Raw genomic sequence first — 22593 nt, forward strand, 5'->3', positions numbered from 1 at the left:
CGCGAGTTGTGCCATGTGGCATGGCGGTGCGAAAGATTAATTCATTCTCCTTTCTCTATGGCATGTCGCACAGGCAGCTGCAGCTGGGCCTTGCCCTACATTACTAGATGAGGTGAGTTAGAAAACTCTCTCGAAAAGTGGCCACAACCTGTCGCCCAACTGAGAGTAGTGCTCGCGTTGATGTGGAACCAGGTCACGTGGAGCCGTCCGTGTAGTAGACAATGTGGCATGGTTAGTGCACACCTTCAGACGAGCTTTTCTGCAAATAAAGACACGTGATCTTGGTTAGCGAACAGATATTTGAAAAGCAGACGCTGCTCAATGATACCAAGTGCATTTTAGCCCAATCACTCGGCAGAGTCTGAATAGAGGACTTTGTTGTGCAGTTCTGCTCTCTTGCTTGAATGCAGACGATAAGCAAGTGCGAGTGGATATCGCTACTCGCCACTCACTTTGAGGGGAAAGGGCTTTTTTCTATCGAGGTGTACCGGGCCATGCTTGCCCCAACATTAGAAAAAAATATTGTTGGAGTGGCACTTTGCATGCTGAATGCTGCGTGAGAAATTATTGTGTTTCATTCGAACGCAGCTGTGTGAACCTTCTCTTCTTTCGGTCTTGTTGAGTATTGCTTGGTTATTCTATACTTCTCGAAAGATTTAATGCTTGTTTGCACTAACAGAGCATTTACAGTTAATGCAAACACAACAAAAATATGGTAATGTGTGGGCCAGGATGTTTTAAACCTACAGTTTGCGAAACAATTTTGTTGGTGCCATCATGTTAGCACTCAAGTAGCTGCTTCGTTTGTAAGGCTTGCTACTCTTAATAAATAAATAAATAAATAAATAAATAAATAAATAAATTGTCTGCTTGCTGCACACTGTTCACTTATTTATTCATCAGGGAAGTGTGCTTGCTAGCCGTAAATAAAAAGAATGTAACTCAGCAAAAAATTCACACTTCATACGTTTATGAGCATTTATTCTTTAGGTAAGTGTAAACGCCATACTTAAGCAGCACTGGGATAGGTCAGCACATTGTAAACATTAGCCCGGACATTGTGTGGGAGCTCCTCCTGCCCTATAGAACAACTCATATGTGCCCTCCTTGAGTGAGAAAGTTACTGTGCTTGGGGCACGGTGACACATTCCTCATGCAGTGCACACCATTAATCAATTTCGGAGAACCGGAAGTGTTCCGAAAATGTTGCTGCAGTTTACGCGAGCTGAATGATGGCAACAGCAATCAAGCAGACATACGGAGCAAAAGTCACGTTAATAGGAGGCACCTCGATCGCAGCACTGCCTCTTTTTGGGTGGCAGTCAGGGGCCACCTCCCTGCTGTGGCGAGCCCACGGAGTTTCCCAACTGTCCCTATCGAGTAATGTTTGCCTAGAGGTATCCCCAATGCAATCTCAGTGGTCATGTCTTGACCGTGCATTCTCTTCTCCCTCTCCCTGCGGCGAGCCGTGCCACTCGGGCTGGCAGCTGGGCTTGGCCTTTGAGATCGCAATGGCATCAGTGCAGTCTTGGAGGCCATGAACCAATGAAACCAACCCGTGCCGGTTTCGCAGAACTTCAAGAGCCAGTTTTGTCAAACTTCTCGAGCGGGTGCGGAGAAGTTCGCTTGCCTCCTTGATCACACAGTGGAGCACTGTGTGGTGTGTATCATGCTGCTCGACCGCAGCAAGCCGAGTGGAAAGCGGTTGCGAAAGGCCACAATGGGAACCGAAGGTAGCTATCAAAAGGCTGTCGAGTCAGATGCAAAGTCGTGTGTGGCACACGTAGAACGTTTTGTTGTTGTTGTGACGCGAAGCGCCAACTGATAAGACAAGACGATGCATTGACGGGGAACCACGGAACTGCCTTTATTCTGATGGCAATCGCTTATATACACTTGATATAATTGACAGCGCCCCCTATACACAACACATTCCCCCTCATTAACAAAAAAAAGAAAGGAAATAAAATCAATCCACTTTCGCGCACTCATTTCACATCACATGAAAAGAACGACGTTCTTACTGTCAGGTAAGCTCGTAGTCTTGATATCGTGCTGGCACTCTTCTTGTTCGTTCCGGCCTGGTGCGAGATGGTGCTGTGGTTGTGGCCAATTGCGATCGAGAATTGTCTTGCTGATCGGGAACCTCTAGGATAGACTCCGTTACTGTGGGCTGTGCACCGTCAGAATGGCTGGCGCTTCCCTGGATGTCTTCTGATGGCACCATTTCAGATTGATTCTCGACGGCGGTAGGGGTATTTTGCTCCGCCATCTTCCCTATGTGAAGATCCAGGTCGCAGGAAAACCCCGAGGCCGCACTGCGTTGCGCTGTTACCGCGTCAGCTAGTGCCTGTCCTGTCCCAACTTTACCAATTACTGTTAGTTTTGATGCGTTCCATTTCGTACCGTTTGCCAGCAAAAACGAATTCATGCCCACTCGTCTCTTCACCTGGATCGGCAAAGAAAACCTGTGTTTCGTCTTTGGTCCGCCTTGCTTTATTTTTACGAAATCTCCTGGCTCAATGGTAGACGCTCTGGCACCTCGTTTTTCATCGGTGTACTTTTTTGTTCGTTGTTGCTGCTCCTTAACGCGCTGTTTCAACTTTTCCATGGCGGCACGCGGCTCCTCGAAAAATTCCCTTTCTGGGAGGCCAACAACATCCAATCTTGTTCTGGGTCTTCTTCCATGCAGTAGGTAAGCCGGTGACGCTCCTGTAGTTGCATGTGGGGTGGCCCTGTAAACACCCAGGTAGTCCCAGATTGCCTCCTTCAGTGGTCTTCGTTCCAATGCCGCAACCTGAATATATTCCTTGAGAACGCGGTTGAACCTCTCAATCTGACCATTGCATTGCGGGTAATACAATGTTGCAACACAATGCTGGATTCCCCGATCTCGTAAAAACTGCTCAAAACATGTCGACATAAACTGACGCCCATTGTCAGTCACAATGCTTTTCGGGTACCCTTCTCTCGCAAAAAGTTCCAAAAGCACTTTCACTACTGCCTGTGCAGTGATTGTGGACACAAATGCCACCTCGGGCCACTTGCTGTGGTAATCAACAATAGTGATTGCAAACCTGCACTCCGGAGGGGCTCGCTCCATCGGCCCAACGATGTCGATTCCCAGCTTTTCCCACGGCTTCTCGGGCCACTTTACTGGCTCCAATGGGGCCATTACGGTTTTTGCCGATTTATCTGATGCTTTGCAGATAGCACAATTGCTAACCAGCGATTCCACATCCCTGTCCATTCCGGGCCACCAGTACCGTTCCCTTAGCCGTTGTTTGGCCCTTACAATGCCTGGATGTGATTCATGTGCCATCATGACCAGCCTGGAAGTGAGTGTCGATGGGGGAACGACCCGTTCCGCGCGAAACAGTAGCCCGTCTATCACCGACAGCTCTTCTTTTATACGAAAAAAGGACCTTAAATTTCCAGCTAAACAGCCCTTTTCCGGCCATCTGGACGTAACATGCTGCGCCACCTCATTTAATAATGAATCATCAGCTGTTTCTGCTTGCAACTCACTCTTAGTGATCATGCTGGAAACCACAGCAACTACTTCCTCCACCGGTTCGTCCTCTGCAGAGGTCAAAGGTAACCTAGAAAGTGCATCCGCAACGACATTGGTGTTCCCCTTTGTGTACTGCACAGTGAAGTTGTATCTCAAAAGTCTAGCACACCAGCGTTCAATACGCAGTGGGCGTCTTCCAACCCCATTTGTGGACAGCAGTGTCACCAAAGCCTGATGATCAGTTCGTAAGACAAACTTGCGGCCCCACAGATAAACGGGCCAATGTTCACACGCCCATAAACATGCCAGCGCCTCTCGTTCCCCGGTAGAGTACTTGCGTTCTGTAGGAGTTAGTGTCCTCGAAGCGAATGCCACTGTACGTACTTCTCCATCGACTACCTGCTGGAGCACAGCTCCCAGTCCATATGCCGAGGCGTCAGTGGTCACTTGTAGAGGCAAAGACTCATTGAACATAGCCACCACCCCGCATGATGACAGCATCTCCTTGATCCTGCAAAAGCTCTCCTCGGTGCTCTGATCCCACACGAACTTCTGTCCTTTACGAAGAAGTCGTCGCAGCGGCTCCACCACCTCTGCATAATTGGGAAGAAAATGTGAGTAATAGCCTACGAGCCCAAGGAAAGACCGCAGCGAGACTACATCGGCAGGCGTTTGTGCTTTAATCACAGCATCCACCTTTGACTTGAGTGGGGCAAGACCACTTGCACTGACACGATGACCCAAAAAGGAGAGTTCCTTGACAGCGAACAAGCATTTCTGGTTTAGCTGCAGCCCCGCCTCAGCGATCCGATGCAATACCTCGCGAAGGTTACGGTTGTGCTCGTTCTTAGTCTTTCCAAAGACTATGATGTCGTCGATATAAAACAACACGCCCTTGCAGCCTTTCAAGATTTCTTGCATCATTCGCTGAAACGCGGCTGGTGCCGATGCGAGGCCAAAACACACTCTGCGGAACCTAAATAAGCCTTCGTGCGTAATAAACGTCGTTAATTCGCGACTATCTTCGGCTAATTCCACTTGATGGTAGGCTGCAGTAAGATCCAGTTTCGAGAACCATGCTGCTCCGCTCAGCGCATGCAACAGTTCCTCAGTGTGCGGCAAAGGGAATCCATCAATGACTACTGCTTTGTTCGGCTCGCGTAAATCGACGCATAGGCGAATAGTTCCATCCTTCTTCTGCACAACCACTATAGGAGACACCCATTCCGCAGCACTGACCTTTTCTATAATGCCTGCATCCAATAATCTTGCCAGTTCAGTCGCTACCTTCTCTCGCAGCGTCAGGGGCAAACGTCGAACCTTTGCTGCTACTGGTTTTACATCTGTACGCCGCTTCACAGAATGTACGAAGTTTTTCGCTAATCCCAACTTATCAGCGAAAAGAAAGGAAAACTCACATAATTCAGGAGGAAGCGACTGGGGGCTGACCGTGATTTGCAAACACTCCAGTGTAGAACCGATGATGTGCAATTGTAGCTGGTGGACCCCATCCAGTCCTAGTAATGCCATGCCTTGGGGAACAACGTAAAATCGAAGGCAAGCCGAGTTGTTCCCGCGTACAACTCTGGCTGTGAACCATCCCAAGACCGGAATTTTCTTCTGTGAAAAATCCCGCAGCATCGCTGAAGCCGCAGTCAAAGGAAAGCTGTTGGCGAACTTGGCTCGATAAACGTGGTCTGGCAAAATAGACACCGACGACCCAGTATCTACCAGCAACTGAAGTGGCTCGTTCTCAATAACGACATCAATGACCAAAGTCCTTCGTTCCCCTTGTTTGACCGCCAGTACAGTGAGCATGTCCTCCTCGCTAGCGCCGTCGTTTCGGACCGTCCGCACGTCCCGCTCTGCCGACCTGCCACAGACCGCTCGAAAATGTCCCATTCTGTGGCACTGGGAACAACGTTTCCCCCGTGCTTTGCATTCCTGTGAATTAGCTAGGTGCCTTGTAGAGCCGCACCGGTAACACTTGCGCACCGGCGTCATTGCCGCGTCGCTGTCTGGACTTTTGCCTTGAGATACATGCTGCACTATGTCCGTTTGTGACGACCCTTGGTCATAGATCGCAGCCCCCTCCGCTGCCTGCTCGTACGTCTGTAGCATTTCCACTGCCTCTGCGAGCGTAAGTTGTGACCCCTTCACGAGCAATTTCTGTCGCAACTCAGTGCTCCGTACTCCGTCAACAACCCTGTCTCGCAGAGCCGCTTCCAAGAATTGCCCGAAGTCGCACGTCTTTGCTAACTGTCGGAGAGCACTGACGTACTCTCGTATCGGCTCGTTCGGCAGTTGCCGACGTAACGTGAATCGACGTCGCTCGACCAGTACGTTGACGGTGCTTGAGAACTGCCGCTCCAATAGGCTCAACGCCTCCGTGTAACTATCCCCTTCACTTGCCTCCGTCCTGTCTTTTCCTGCTGGTTTGCTTGTCTCCGGCCCGGCTTTTGTCGTGTCTGACGTTCGTGCCGGCTGTGGGCCCAATGTGCGAAAAACACGGCGTCCCTCGACCCCAAGACATTGCAGCAGAATGGCCTTTTTCCGTAGTCGCGGTTGCGTGTCCATCCCCGTCGCTTCAAGAAAATTTGTGAAATCCTCGCGCCACTGCTCCCATGGAATTGTCGCATCCCCAGGAGTCTCCAGGAAAGGCGGTAATGGCGGTAGTCCGTACGCTGCCATTTCGTAGGTGACGCCCCTTGGAACAGCACGGAGCCAGGTAAGGGAAAACAGTTCGTCGCTAGCTCGCTAGCTTCGCCGACTGCGCCAGATTGTTGTGACGCGAAGCGCCAACTGATAAGACAAGACGATGCATTGACGGGGAACCACGGAACTGCCTTTATTCTGATGGCAATCGCTTATATACACTTGATATAATTGACAGCGCCCCCTATACACAACAGTTGTGTTATTCAAATTTCATCGCATGTGTGGCTGTGTAGTGGTTCTGTGGGCTGCAAAGCTGCCTTCTTATTTCCATGTTTACAATTTTGCACCCCACTGGGCATATATTGCAGTAAATGACAATAATGGATATAACGAAGTAATAGATATAACAAAATAATTTCGGCTCCTCCTCCAACTTCGTTATAGCGAGGCTCGAGTGTATATCAGCATATAAAAAAACCTATGTAAACATAGTTCTTACAAAGTTATGAACGCTAGATATGACATTTTCAATGGTTAAATAAATATTGTATCGAATTTCGTTAAGCATTCAGGGCTATTCCAGAGGTTGTGAAAATAGCTAATGGGTGACAATGTTAACCCATTAGCTTCTGTGGCCACCTTTAAAGTGGACATCTTGACAAGTTTTTAGTAGATGGCAGCACAGTGCAGGCCATTTTCTAGTTTTGGGTTTTGCACACTAGATCGACATCTTTTGCACACTTTCAGCAGAAGGTAATAGTAAAACAATGGAAAGCTTCCTGCTTGCTTGGCTCTGCTCTATTGTAGCTATTGCGACCAGAGTACCAGGCTCGAAAAATGCGTACGGGCTTCCGAGTAGACACATTTTTTCAGGATATACCACGGAACACTGTGTAGCAGAGCCCATCAAGGCTCTGCTTAGTTTTTAAGGGCCAGGTCAAAAAGTTCAAGAGGCATTCTGAGTGAAAAAAAAAAAAAACGCAAAGCTGCACTGTTGGATGTTTTAATTTTTTTAAACTCACTTTATGCTTTTCTTTTCACTGTGTCTGATGTGGAAGCCTTTCGTGAACAAATGTGATGTCTGTAGCCAGTATTAGAGCAATTTTCTTATTGCATGGCACCCACGAAATGATGCAGGAAAATGGGCCGCGAAACACTAGGCGCGCGGCAGAGTGCTGAACAGGCGGAAGTGAAGGGGTTAAGGTAGAACTTGGCTTCATTGAAAACATGCCTTTGTAATATGTATCATTGTGCAAGAGTGAATAGCTGGCTGTCTCAACACAAGCTGTCACGTGAGAACTTTGGGGTGTCTGAAGGTTTAGACGCTGTATTGTAGCACTTAAAAAGGATTGCCCTCCTGTTCTCTCGCTGCCTTCTCACCCTGTGGCACCTGTGGTAACGGGCTCCAGCACTGCTACAAACGTGCTGGCTAACGGTTATGTTCTCCACGGAATTATGTAGCGAAACTACAAACGCAACCTAAGTGTCTTCACCGCAAGAGATGTACGCCTCCAAGTGCATCATTCCTTTAATAAAGCTATACAGTAGAACCTTGTCCATACGATCCCATTACATACGATCTTCTGACACTGACGCGATCGAGAACACAAGAAATGACCCAATTGAGCGAGAGCTCAGCTTCTGATTCCAGTACCATTCCATCTCCTACTTGTGGATCGTCGCAAGACGCATTCACAGCTATCGCTGCTAACCCTATCGTGATAAGCATCTTCGTTTATCTGTTTCACAGTGTTTGGAACCATTCGAAACGCACTGCATGCCTTTAGTAGGCAATAATCCAAACAAGCCACCATTCCCTGTCTTAAAATACTGTGCAATAGGAAAAACAATGAAACAACAATCTCGGGCCGCCGAAGCCCCAGCAACTCAATGCGCGTCGGCGTCTCTTGCGCAATGATTTGCGCAACGCTTCCTATTAGGTAGATTTCAACTACAGTTGAGTCTTTCAAAGTTTTTAGTCACTTTGGATTGTACATTTTCTAGGTTAGTATGTTTTCTCTCACATTTTTTTTCCAGTACGTATGAATGACATTGTACTGTGATTGCTTTCTAAAAGTGTTTGGCTATTTGCTTACACTTACCACAATGATTGTCAGTGATTTGTGCACATTGTTTTTCATTTTTTTTTAAACATAGCTTTTAAAATTTTATTTCTGGTATTTTAAGAGCCTCTGGACGTCCAAAAATGTGTTGCAATTCAGTTAATACTTTGTTTTGTTCGGAGGACTGTTATTAAACTGGTAGGGTTCTTTTTGGCTTGGAAAAAATGTTTATGTAGCACATATAGAGCAACAGAAGGATGGATAGGGAATTTTTTTATGATGGTCTATAATCTTCTGATTGAAAATTTTCTTTTGATTGTAATATTGTAAGACATAATGACTAATTACGTAATTAAGCAAATACAAGAGAAATATAATCTGACTTGCTCCAAGCCACGGCAAACAACGTTACCTTAGTTCTGACCAGTTGCGTGGGATACCCTGTATGTGCTATCTGTTTTAGGGCCTTTGAAATGTCTATGTGATGCCTTTGTTGCATGTGTAATGTACTGGGTTATTTTAAAGGGACTGACCACCATTTTTAGGGTACCCATTTTTTTTCAGCACAATGGAGAGCTTACTGGTCTGATTTCAATAGTACAGTGGTAATGCAGAAAATGCTCTGGAACATTTTTTATTGTAAGTTTCCGATCTGCATTCCGGGTGCTGTCGTGCTTAAGAAACATGCTGGAAACAGTGATAGTTGAGTGCAATAGCGATTATACACCGGTATGGTGAGAAGCAGACAAGTGCGGCTTTAGCTGTAAGAAAGTAATATTTTTATTCTCAAGTTCATGTTCCTGTGGTTCATGTTTTATGCAACGTTGAGTTATGTTTACAGTAATAGGTGGTGTCTGAATCCAACCCCTAGCGACGGCTCCCTCCAAGTTGCACAAACCAGTCTCGAAGGCCATGCTTTTGCTGGGTGCATGCGCCAAGCTTTCTTTTTAGCTAAGGCAAGCTAAGTGGTGGGAAATGCGTGTAGTGCTATTATTGCAGTGCTGGCACTCATTTATGGCACAATTCATCAATATCTTGTATCTCACAGACCGCATCACTTGGGGTGCTAACTTGCAAACACGCGCACATACAACAGCTCTCATTTGCCGCTGTGCATAGAACTCTGCCCTCGCCACTCTTTATCGTGAAGGCAGTGTCACTCGCCAGGATGTGCTTCTTTTACTCCGTAATACACGCAGAATATAGCACAAAAGCCTAATAATATAAAAACTCCAATTTTAAGCAATAAGTATGCTGCACTTTAAAGGGCCCCTGCAATGGTTCAAACAAATTTTGTAGACATGTAGGGTACAGCTAAGGTTAATCATTTGCACCGCAATTTGTGTGGAGTAACTTTATTATGAGAGCTATGGACAATTACAAGTTGCCCTCCATAACCATGCATTTTCTCAACTCGTTCGCCGAGTGATTGGGGCTAAGCACCACCTTCATTGGCTCTGCGTCATGATGGCACGTCGTGTTGTCAACTTCCAGTTCTCTAGGCGCGAGAAGCCTCTCCAACCTCTCCGGCAGCTGCTTGGCACTTGACCACAAGCGAGAGCTATCGAAGCAGCATACGTTGCGAGCATTCTGTCGCAGCGCCGAACATGTCTGGTACTCCGGTAGCCACAGGGGGGCTGGGCCTTTCGACTGAATGGTGGAGGCATAAACTCAAGCTGATGAAGGAACTTCAGTGTAGACGTACGTGAGCTGCCTGACCGGTCTCCACGGTCCAGCCAACCATTGGCGCAGAACTTCACCAGCCAAACAAAGAGCTAATATTGTTCTAATCAAGTGTAAAACATTTTGAACATTTACAAAAACAATGTGTTAACGATTACGCTCCTACGAAAACTTTGCACCAGCAGCAAAGAAGAATACACTTCGTTACTGCTGCTGTGTTTGGTTGAGCTCTGTGCCACCAGGTGGCTGCACCATGCAGACCATTCACATTTGCTCGTCTGCTCATCCCGTGAAAGACACTGCTGAACGGCCAGGCCCCGTCCCCTTGAGCTTGCGTTTACCCTAATACCAAACTTGCGAAATGCTATTGCATTAGTAATCTTCTGGTGGAAAGTGACGGCTGCAAACACGCAAATCCTGGCGCCGGTCGGATAGTGGCAGTCTGATGCGCTGCAGCCAGTCCACTCATCTGCTGCCTTGCAGAGGGACGCGATGTCGCAGCTTGACATATTGCCAGTCGCTACGTTTGCAGCCCAGAATGCAACAAAATCGAATCATGGTGCTTGCAAAAAGACAGAGCTCTCGTCAAAATGGAGCACGTTGCAACACAAGCAGACGACACTTGCTGTGTGCCGGATGTGCTTAAGTGTACAGAGAAATTGTTCTTGGGCATTTTTTTTTTTGCTAATTTCTTTTTATAGAAACAAATTACCTAACATTCCAATTATTACGAACAAGATTAATTCACCATAAAGTTGGAAAAATTATCATTGAGGCGCCCTGGGCAGCCGCTCCGGTAGCTCGCCCTACTGATGTCATTAGAGCAATTTACATCAAATTGGTAAGGGCAGCTGAAAATTCAGCCAAGCAATGTGCTGCAATTTGCAGCGGTGTACATATTTAAAACCTTATAATAAATTACACACCTTACGCGGAGCACTTAGACGCATCAATTAATGATCAGAAGGACCCACTCTAATGACTCAGTACGTTCGTACAAAATTGTCAAGATCATTTAAGGGTCCCTTTAATAACAGCGTACTTACTTACAGTAATCGCCTATACAACTTTCGAAGTGCCAAGACTTACTGTATTTACTCAATTCTAACGTGTCCTTGATTGTAATGCGTACCCATTTGCTGCGACCTAAAAAAAAGGTCCTTTACAGTGCTGCATACCTCATTCTTTCATACAGGAGTACAACTTTGGCTCATTTGGAAACACAAAGATTTACTCCCAATACACTAAGGTTGCGATAAATAAAAAAAGTCGCAGTTTCGGCCGAAAGAAGAAGCATCGATTATAATAGCAAATTAGTAGACAGCTATACGAAAAGTAAGGATAGTTTTATCAGACGTATAAACTTTTGAACAGTCGCTTATCAACAACTCTTTCAGACGGAGAATGTTCATTGCTATTTAATGCATGTTTTTCTGTTTTTACAAGGAAAGACCATTCTGATATTCCAGTGGTTCTGGATTATGATTACCCATTTATGGCACCCATAAATATCTCAACTGAAGGCATTGTTAGCCTCATTAACGAACTTAAAACACCTGCCTGTGGTATTGACAATATTAACACTAAGCTATTAAAAAACACAGTATCTATTTGAAGTGTCATTCTGTATCATATCTTCAAGCAGTCCTTGTCGACCGGTGTCTTGCCCGTTGACTGGAATATTGCGAAGGTTGCCAATTTACCGTTGTTAACGATGATCTTTCTTCTGTCACTGAGGTCACGTCTGGTGTGCCACAGGGGAGTGTGTTGGGGCCTCTGCTTTTCCTAATATTTATTAACGACCTAGCTTCAAACATTTCCTCTTGCATACGACTGTTTGCCGACAATTGCATTGTTTACAGACCGATTAATTCCATTAACGATCATACCGCCTTGCAGCATGACCTTCACATTATTACCGACAGGTGTAACACATAGAAAGTGTCTCTAAACCCCTCCAAATGTAATAATATATCGTTCTCACGCAAGCGCACTAGCTCCATATTCACATACACCATAAATAACACAAATCTGTCACGTACCACTTCTTGCAAATACCTTGGTGTAAACCTCACTAGTAAACTTTCTTGGTCTTCGCATATTACCACAATTTGCGCAACTGCATCTAAAATGCCTGGCTTTGAGACGCAACTTGAAAAATTCATCTGCTGACGTGTGTAAATTAGCATACCTGACGTTCGTACGCCCGCAGTTAGAATTTGCATCCGCTGTATGGTCACCACACCAAGAATATTTAATAACCATGCTGGAACGTATCCAGAACAGAGCTGCCCGATATATAACTCGGAATTTTGATCGGAAGTCCAGTATAATGCAGATCAAGCTCAATATTTCTTTACAGCCCCTAGACATCCTCCGTAAGGTTGCTTTGCTCTGTCTATTTCACAAATATGTTCATTCTGATAAGCCATGCATATTACCACTCAAAACCCCCACCCGTACGTCCTCAAGATTACATAATCATCTTAGTTTCAAGCGGATTTTCGCTAAAACCACTGCTTTCAATTTATCTGCTGTACCTCGTGCCATATCCCACTAGAATGGTCTTCCCGATGATATCGTCTCAATAACTGATCGTAAAACATTTCGTGAACACCTGTGCGCACTTTTTACATAATCTCCTTCATCTTATTTTGCTGCTATGCTTGAACATGTCCTTTGTTTTGTTTTTAGTTCGGCCACTGTACAGTTGTCTTAGGTTTATTTTTGAGATGTTTCCATTGCACTTAACAGTTCTTTGTTACATTACCCCCCTTACGCAATGCCCAACAGGGCCTGTAAGGTGTTTTCTAAATAAATAAATTAATTAATTAACAAGCTTGGTGTCATGCGCGCACAAGCAAACATGAACACGTCTCATGCAATGACCATGCAAACTCTTCACCATAATGCTGGAGTGGGAGTGGGAGGTGCGGTAGCAGAAGCGAGCGAATTGACCTTTGTGCGGCCTCTCACTTCAGCGCGTACTAATGGTGTATCCACACGACGGACGGATCCGCGCAAATCCGTGCCGCGGACGCTTATTCCGCCGCCCGTCCGGCTGCGAAGCGCATCCAGACGACGGACGGACTGAGTAGGCGACCGCGCCGGAAAAATAAAGATGGCGGCTACGCCCGAAGCGACTGCCGTCTGCCTCGAACCTGTAAAATCGTCGTCGTCCAGTGTGAGGCCCGTAACTTTCAAACTGAGGATTGTATTTGGTTTAAATTTGTGTCCAGAAGCTTCGACAGCAATGTATTCGTGATGAGTGGGCACCGTTTTTGAAAGCGATACTCAGATTCTCGGCGTGTAGGCTTAGAACGGCTGTATTGGCTGAACATAGCCTCGAAGATGTTGAGGCGGCCCGGGCGGATCTCAGTGGCCGCAAGTTAACATGATTGCTTGTTTCTACTCACTCTAGATGGCGCCATCGGTGTAACAAACACTTTGTCGTAAGTGTTTTTCACTTTGAATGAAAATGGAGATCGAAAGGAAACGACGGCTGGCCGCAATGGCTGTTGTTTTGTCCGAATTGAACACGAATGGTGTTAGCAGCGATGAAGCTGTTTCAGAAATATACCAAAGCAGCGCTTGTTGCCAGACTGTAGAGCATGCTAGGCTAAATCCGCAGCATTTGACCCCCAAAATCCGGATGCGAAAAATAGCTCGGCATTTTCCGTCCGTGGGGGTCGCGGACGACGCGCGGACGGCACAAATCCGTGATGCGTAGTCACGTGATGCGCAGTCCGTTGCGGAAAAGACGGATTTCGTCCGTCGTGTGGATCCACCATAAGGGACGAGAACACAGCGCAGTGCGCCTAGATGCGCAGACTCTGCCTTCCTTGCAGATCGCTTTCAAGATAGGGGCTGGGTGGCTGCGCCGTATGTAGCAGCTGTCAGAGTAGAAAGCTTCTCCTGTTTGCGCCAGTCCCGTACGCAAGTTTCGGGAACTTTGAACGCCAGCGATGCGGCCCAATTTCCCTCCACCTCCGGACATGTGATCGCTTTTCATTTCATTGTGGTATCGTGATGAACTCAGCCTGTGTTCCTTGCTGATAGAGCAAATGGGTGAAATGGGAAGACCAGGAAGACGGATGGTGCACTTACCTAAGCACACGTACTGCAGCACATGGAGGACGCTACGGCAGCTAGGCTTGAAGTGGAGTGTACTAGAATACAGTTGTGTGGGACGAGCAGCTAGGGTAGTGCATGCTTTGCAGCGAGGCGTGCGACAACGAAAAAATCCTGCGGCAGCGCTGCGATCGAAGTGGATTGGGCCGCATCAAGGTTGGCGATACTTCTTAGAAGGGTCATTTGTACTACTTATGCACTTGCATATGTGTTCAGACCGCTCAACCGGTGTTCATAATTGCATGACGTCTATTTGACATGTGTTTGACATGTATTTGCATGTGACATGTATTTATGCCTTAGAAATAAATAGATGCCTTTATTTCTGTTCTTTATTTCATTTTCTTAATATTTTTTTAATGTCGCTCGGTGATTGCGTGTGCATTGCGGCCGCAGTTGCAGCTTTTCATTCTTTGTTAATAAACGGTTCCCTTTTGGAGAACAAATATTTTTCTTGTCCTTCAAGCAGCATGTATCTCCCGTCTGTATTTTTGCGTATGTTGTTTTCCATCGGTAGGTCTTGCGAAACGCAGACGGAAAAACATATCTAAACTTCCTGCTTGTTGCTTCAAACAAATAAAACATATCGTCCCCATCCAGCACCCTGCACTCAGATTTATGGGAAGTATTCTTATATATATATATATATATATATATATATATATATATATATATATATATATATATATATATATATATATGTATGTATGTATGTATGTATGTATATATGTATGTATGTATGTATAATATGTATGTATGTATATATATATGTATGTATGTATGTATGTATATATATGTATGTATTAAGCTGCAGTGCAACATTCCAGTCATGTTTCCATCTTCCTCAAGTAAAAGAATGCGGAGTAGTTGGTACAGGTTCCTAGATTGCGGTCAGACCTCTTGTGCCGAAAAGTTTTAAGTAGCCATTGTACAGCGTGTCCAAGCTAACTTTAGCCAGAGTTAAAAATATGCGAATGCCACGTAGCTGGACAGCACCAAGGTAATGTTTGCCGTCGCTTGGAGATACTGAATTATTTGTTTCACTCCACTGAAATAAATTAGTCTTAATTGATTAATCAACTTCTGAAGTATTACAATTAGATGAAAACTGTCAAAGAGAAAATTGTAGAGCGACATTAAAAACTCGCGATACAGCTTTTTGTAGCTAAATACATGCTACTTGAGTGTTTTTCGGAGTGTGAAAGAAGGCTGCAAATGCATGCAAAATTGCTGTGCGACCTGCCGCTCGAAGCACTGCATGTATTTGCAACACACCTTGGTGTTTGTTGAATCATGCAGTGCCTCGAGCGGCCAGTCGCGTGGCAATTTTGTCTGCATTTTCGGGCTTAAACCTTGGTGTTTGTTGAATCATGCCGTGCCTGCATTTGATAGATGTGGAGCTTGCACACGGCAGTGGTGCAGTACCTTCTCAGTTGAAAAACCTGTGCAGGAAATGCTGCTGGTGGACAGACTTGAAGTAAATGACAATCGAGTGTGACTAGTGGAAGCATTTCTGTAGTTAATTCTAATGTGCATGTGAACCTTAAATGGTCAAAATTAGTCTGGAGCTGCCCCCGCTATGGCATTTCTTATAGCCAGGTTGGTGCTTTGATATGTCACGCAGCATAATTAAATTTTTTTTCTTACAGAAGTGTGTGTTAGAAGCGAGTAAATACAGTACGTGAGCGTCTAGGTATCCCTCTGTATGAAATGAAGCATTCTGTACTTACGCATTCTGCTTGTTCTTGGTGAACATATCTGCTATGTATGAAGGTTGCCTGTGTATCTGAAATGCCGGTATGAGGTTGTGCACTGAGGTTGTGCATTATATTGCAGAAAGAGGAAAATGTTAAAGATCTAGTGCCAAGTGCTGTCTTTGAGGTGCATTACACTTACCCCTTTGCCCTCATGCACCTTCTTATTAAGGGTTCTTATGAAGGCTTGTGCGAATAGGAATTTTTAGTACAAAGTGAGTAATAATTCATGTCCAATTATTTGAATGCAAATTAGTTCTGGGATTTGCATAAAACCTTGACATAATAGCCAGATGTTGACAAACTAAGAAAAATTAGTTTTGTTCTTTTTCTTTAACAAAAAGGAAACTGGTTCATCTATGAATCAGATTATTTTCAAAGTGCTGTTATTCCGGTGTATTCATTCAAAAATGCAAGTGCATTTCTTGCAACTCCAGCTGTACAGAAAATTTGTTTACAGGCTGCTCTTGCTCAGTGTTCTGCTTCAAACTAAGATTTTGTTGTGGTTGAGGTTATGAGAGTGATTCGTATTTGCCTATCATGCATCGTTGCTATGGTATGAAGTGCGAACTGCAGTACACTGACAGTTTATGATGTGTAGTGAAATTCAGCTTGATGCTTTTTTGTTTACATGTGAGCTTAACACACTTTTTCCTGCACACACACACACGCGCGCACACGCATCTGACGCACGCACGCATCTGACACGCACACACACATGCGCGTGCGCGCACACACACACACAGTGGGGAACAGAGCAGCTGGCCAAAGATACGTCAACAATTCTGGCATCCTCGAATTAAGACTGCTTTTACATATAGACTAGACTATTTTTACAAAGATTTGGGCAATGTATGCAGTTATTTCCAAAGGTTTATATGCTTGGATTTTTTTTCTTTCTGGGATGTGGTAATTAGTGGCTTATATGCAGAAAGATACGTATATTTGTTAGATTCAAATACTTGAAAAACTTCGAAAACTGAAATTGGAGCCGAAGTGCATATGGAATAGCACAATATTCGATTGACGTTTAGAAAATATTGAATGTTCGCAAAAGCCTAGTTCTAACGATAACTATAACATCGGAGCAGCAAAGCCTAAGCTTGACCTTTTGTTGGGTGTCAGCTCCATATGGGTGTTGTGTCTAACAACTTTACTCATATGTAGCTTATACCAGTTGCAATGTTCACTTTGTTGTCTTGCATCTGACACCTTCCAAAGGAAACATTATCTTTGTATGTTTGGATGGTGCTTTTTTCTTTGGCCTCTGTAGACTTTAGGTAGAATTAATTTCTCGTGCTGGTTTCTGCCCAATTTTTAGCTCTTGCATTTGATGAAAGCTTACAAAGATAGGACTTTTGTTTATTTTAATGTTACATTCAGTTTGAGTTTAATTACTAATGTGCTGCCATTACATTTTTAATTGTTAGGGAAGTGTGCATTGAACTTACAGGCTTATGTCCATTACATATTTAAGAGAGTAGCATATAATATGATGTGGGCTCATAAATTTTTCCATGTTGAGTATGATTAAGGACCAGAGGGCCTGTAGTTTGGTCAACTGTGTAGTGGTGTTTTGCCTGGTGAGCCAAGCAAGAAATCATTTGTATGAGCCAAGTTTTTCTCTCCATCTTTCTCATGTCCTATTTGCTTTACTAGCATGCTGACCAGTCCACACTTATGTGCAGCTTCTCAGTTGCCTGTGGGCTCAGGGTAATCGTATTTGATAGGTGTATGCCGCATGGAGGTAGTGGCCTTGCACTTTGAGAGCTTGTGGTTGGCTCTGTAAGAATGGGAAAAGAACTGTGTGATGTTAAGTTGCTGTTTTTCTTGTTAGCTTTGTTAGATTGGCTGCAGGACATAGGCGATTGCATGCAAGCAAGCTGCATAGTATGCGCGAGTCTAGGTGGTGCTGCAGCACACTCTCTTTTTAGTTTGCCATTTGTGAAGTGTATAAGTTGTGCAAGTCACCGGGAGTACAGTGCAAAAGGTATAAATAAAAACCTTTTTTTGCTGTGTTAAATTGAAGGATGGATAGCGTCGCATTGTGTTCTCCTCTTGGACTAACGCAGTAGTATGTATATTCCTATCCTACCCATTAGGTTTACGTCACACGTTTGGTTGCGTAAACTTTGACAACATATGCTGAAATATCTGAGTGGCTGTCTGAAAAGCTTAAGCAATGCTCAAATGAAGCATACAGAGTTACCATAGAGATGAGGCATTTGGAGAGGAGAGCAGTTGCCACATTCTCTGTCCATGTGTGTTGCTATCTTGCTGCTCCTATCCACAGGGTTAGAACAGTTCTGACACTGTCTGTGGATAGCCATTTGGCTGTTTCAGTGTGTGTTGTCTCAGATTGTGTGAACTAAGCATGGTTTTTTGTTTAATTTTGCATGTTTAGTTCTGTTGATCTTCAACTACATACACTCCAGCATTTGCATTGAGTGAGGTGGTTCCTTGTGCATGTGTTGAATCAGAAATCAAAGCCCCCTTTTCAAATTTTGTTTACTACTGCCTCAACTGCACAGTCTTGAAAAAAACAATCCTTTCTTCTTCGTTTTTGAAGATAGTGATTGGCCTTGTTTATGTTCTTTCTGCAGATTACCTACGGGTTATCTACCAATTGTTATGGTATTTGTGGCATGGTACGTCATATTCTTTTATGTCAGATGGGGGATGTGATGAAAGAGTTGTTTTGTCATCCAGGCCTAGACTGTGCCGTCATGCGTGCTCTTACTGACCTGTGCGTTCCCTCTGCTGCTCTGAACAGTTTCCAGAACCCTAAGGAAGCATGAGGAAACAATTGTGCTTGCCTTGCCATGCAAAAAAAAAAGATATGCATAGTGTTTGGCCATAGGTCTTCTAAGGAACTTTCTTGCATGTTAGATCCAAGTATAGGCATGCGAAGGGCTTATAATTTCTGTAGGCCTTCAGTTTCAGTAACGCAATGGCATGTGGCTCTTTTTGCATTGGTCTTAATGTGCTAGGATTTCGGACAGCCGTGTTGAAACGACTGTTGTTGGCCCCACTAATGCACGGTGCTAAACTACAGGCCCATTATTACTTGGCTTGGCTGTAGCAAGGTGTTCTCAAGCTCTCTTGCTTCTTTCTTCAAAACAAGTGTCCCTTATGACTGGCTTTGTCACTGCAGCACTGAGACATTTAGTGGTGTTTGTGGGTGTCCTGTCAAACAACAAAAGTCCTCAATACCTAGTTGCCCAAAACTACTGTTAATTCTACTTTGCTTTGTATGCACCTGCTTGGACTGCAAACTTCTGTGTTTCACGACAATTAGCTGCATTCTTGTGCCATGCTTTAATGCCATGCATTTAATGCATGGTGGCTGACAGCTCTGCTGAATGAACAAAAAGGTTGACTGCTCTGGGTCCAACCAATTGACAGCACTTGCAGTTCTTATTTATCATGTCATTGATGTGACTGCAGTATGTAGCAGTACAGTGCAGAATTCATGTTTTATGATCCGCTGCCATGAATTTGTACGGGCACAAGGTTTTGTGGCCTATGATGTAGTTCAAATGTTTTTAATTTTTTCAAGAGTAGAGGAAGCATCACTTTATTCATAAACAGAGGTTGCTGATGGTTCTACAGGCACTAAAGAATTTGCTAGTTGGCTGCTTTCGAATTTCAAAAAAGGTTAGCAGCATGAAGTGTGTGTAAGCTCATTGTCATTTGTGATAAATTGCATAGCCTAGCAGACTATCTGCCAGGTTTATGGTCTTGCAGAAATGAATGAGACAGGTTTACAGTCAATCTATTTTGAATCTGTGCCTGGCTTGTTGTGTATGTAATATCCCAGCCACGGAATTAAAGGTTTACACACATGTAGCTGACCTTAGAGCTTTGCATATCCAGTTGAGGGTTTTGCAGGAAACATTAAAGTTGTAACATAGCTTAGAGCTATTGTAGTTTTCTGAAGAGTTGTGTTTTTACATGTTTGCCCTGGCACACATGTCATGACAGTCATTTGGTGACCTGATCAGTTTTGGTAAAAAAAAGAGAAATCAGCGCAGCCTCTTTTTAGGCTCGCGTATTGCAAATGAGAGTTTATTTTGGTGCCTGCAAAGCTTTTGGTCCATAGAAACAAATTCTCTATTTTTGCATTTTTCCACCTCTGGTTTTACTGTGGCGTGATGCTGCTGATTAACCCTTTATTGACGAGTGCTGCCTACAGGCAGAATAGCAGAAAATTTTTTTTTCTTGCCAAGTTTCAGTATTGAGCGCAAAGTTTCCGGCTAAATGTCTTTGGCCAACACTAAGTTACAGGCAGCAAGCATCAATTGTTGGTTTGGAGCAGAAACATGGGATAAAGTTTGGCATGTGACTCAGTTTCTTTTGAAAGCACTATCAGACGAGACAGACCAATGTCAGATCTCCGGCTGCAGTGGGGTCACACGGGACGTAAAGAAAATGAAATGTACATCTATTGCTCACATATGATGACAGCTGCCTGTACAAATGCCAAATGAAGCCTTAGGTGGCTTGGGGTAAAGCCCATTTTCAGTTTCCTGCCTGGAGTTCTCCCTCTATTGCTGGAAAAATTTCTGCAATATATTTCTTTTTGTTGTGTATGCTTATTCTTAATTGTTTTGCACATTTAGATAGGAAATAAAAATTGTTTCTATAAATTTATATGCCTCGTCTTTATCCTTAAGAGGAAGCTTTAGCTCGGGCCCAACTCCGACGCGGCCTATTCAAATACATGTAAAAACGCAAAAACGTTTTTCTGAGATGACCCCTGGACCGATTTTGATGAAATCTGTTGCATTTGAGAGAGTAAGATAAATTCTAGTGACTGTTGGAAGCAGAATTTTGATTTAGGGCTTGAATTTTGTTAGAAAGATTTTCAAAAATTCAGAAGTTTGAAAAAAATAGAAGCATAAAGTTTACAAATTAATGGCTCTGCATCAAGAACAGATATCGCGGTTCTGTAAACGGCATCTATTAGACCATTCAAAGCGGACAAATATTATATGTCATTTTACATCTTACGTGAATTTATTACATTGTTTACGAGGGTTCTGCAAAAGTTGTAAATACATATTAATACATTTTTTGAGGTTCACGTGTAAGATATCAATTTTGTCCGCTTTATATGTGCTATCAGATACAATTCACAGAATTGCGATATCATTTTTTCTTATTGAGTTAGAGTTGTAAACTTGATAGTTTCGTTTTCTGAAAATTTGCATTTTCGTCAATTTTTTATAAAAAATTGACGACCTAACTCAAAAATTCGAAACCAACAGTCACTAGATTTTAAGTTTTTCTTTTAAATGCAGCAAACCCAGTCAAATTTGGTGCAGTGGTTGCCGAGAAAAACGAATTCTCCTTTTACATGTATTTAGATAGGAGCACCCGAGCTAAAGCTTCCTCTTAAAGGGTAAAAAAAAAAATTGTTTTCAGTTCAGTGCCATAATCCACTGCAATGGCTTTAATGTTACAGAAGGATATGCCAACTAAAGTGGAAGTCCTTGTCGCTTGTTTCATATAGGTATTAATGCAGTCGACTGTCTCTTTTTGCACCTGTATTCCTCATCTGTTGATCAAACTGTTTCTGCAACACTGTTCCTATGAAATTGTTCTGTCAGTTTGGCTGCAGCCATTATATGTTGTGGCTTGTGCTATGCAGTCGTGTTTTTACTCTGTGTTAACCACAGACTGAAATGTAGTCTAGTTAGGCTGCACTTGCTGAGAACTAATAATTCAACTGAAGGAGTCCGTAAGGTATTTGTACAATGCTCATTGCTCCTCTCTCTTCTTTTTCTTCTTGAAAGGACACTAAAGACATGTACACATTAAGCCCTTCCGTTGCATGCTATTATTTCGAAGTCTGACCAAGAAAGGCCAAATTATTTTTAAAGACCCCAGTTACCAACATGCTTTGCATCCTCAGATAGAATAAATTTGCTTCTGCTTGCACTGTTGCATGAAATGTGGGATGCCATCTACCAAATGCACTGCTAACCACTGAGATAAAAATTAGGGTCGTCCACAGTATTGCTAGAAAATCCAAAGAGCCACTGAGAAGCTGAGATCATCCTTGGTCATTTTTAACATGGTGCGATCGCTCAAGCTGCGCGCTTTTTTTTTAACATTCAGTTATCCTCTCGTGATGCACCAAGCATCACACTCTTATCAGCAGCCGTCAATGTGGCAGGGCTCCAGGACCAGATAATTTTGCGCACATCACACTCCTGTCAATCGTCAATCATTTGTCTGATGGGAGTGGAATGGGCGACAAGGTCATTCGCTTAGCTCTTCACTTTGGAATGAATGCCCATTTCACTCACAGCAGACAATGCGCTTGACGTCTGCTCGCAATGGCTGCTCTTCTTGTTGTCTTGTTGTTGCTCGCCCAACCTCAGTGGCTGGTGTGGTAGGACGCATTTTTCTATATGAAGGCATGTTGCGCTGCCACTTCTGCACCTGGTTGGTGGGCATTCTCGGCAGCCAGTTAACCATTGTCCTCTGGATGCAGAAGGTCTTTTGTGCTCTCCGGCTTTTCTGAACCAGCAACACTTTAAGTCTTGGGTTTCGCACCATTGTTTTGCTTTCTGCTGGTGCCTCTTTTTACCGTATTGTCACGTAGTAGTGACGGTGAAGAAGGCAGCAAAACTGTGATTAACGAAACTAGCGTTTTATTGGGCGTACTTGTGCCCCCAAAAGCAGGCTAGACTCCAAGAACAACGTTAGTGGCGAACACACTCGGCGATCGCCGAAAATCTGATCAGCGAGTCAAGCACCTCGGCTTTTATACATCAGTCGA

At 44.1% G+C, this 22593-nt stretch overlaps 1 protein-coding gene across 11 annotated transcripts in view; it reads left to right on the top strand.

Annotated features, from left to right (window-relative positions):
• Window positions 1-22593, top strand: part of LOC139052300 (protein transport protein Sec16B-like) — a 492173-nt gene that overhangs the window by 132181 nt on the left and 337399 nt on the right. For 10 of the 11 annotated variants that reach the window (XR_011509833.1, XM_070529379.1, XM_070529385.1 and 7 more), the window contains one exon: window positions 18407-18451. The exons of the other annotated variant lie outside the window; for it this stretch is intronic. Coding sequence is in view for 9 of the 10 variants with exons in the window: in XM_070529379.1 (XP_070385480.1) it covers window positions 18407-18451 (45 nt within the window). In the remaining variant the exon portion in view is untranslated. The remainder of the gene's footprint in view (window positions 1-18406; window positions 18452-22593) is intronic. 11 annotated transcript variants of the gene reach the window in all.

Source organism: Dermacentor albipictus, unplaced genomic scaffold (assembly GCF_038994185.2).
Source record: "Dermacentor albipictus isolate Rhodes 1998 colony unplaced genomic scaffold, USDA_Dalb.pri_finalv2 scaffold_21, whole genome shotgun sequence".
Taxonomy (NCBI): Eukaryota; Metazoa; Arthropoda; class Arachnida; order Ixodida; family Ixodidae; genus Dermacentor; species Dermacentor albipictus.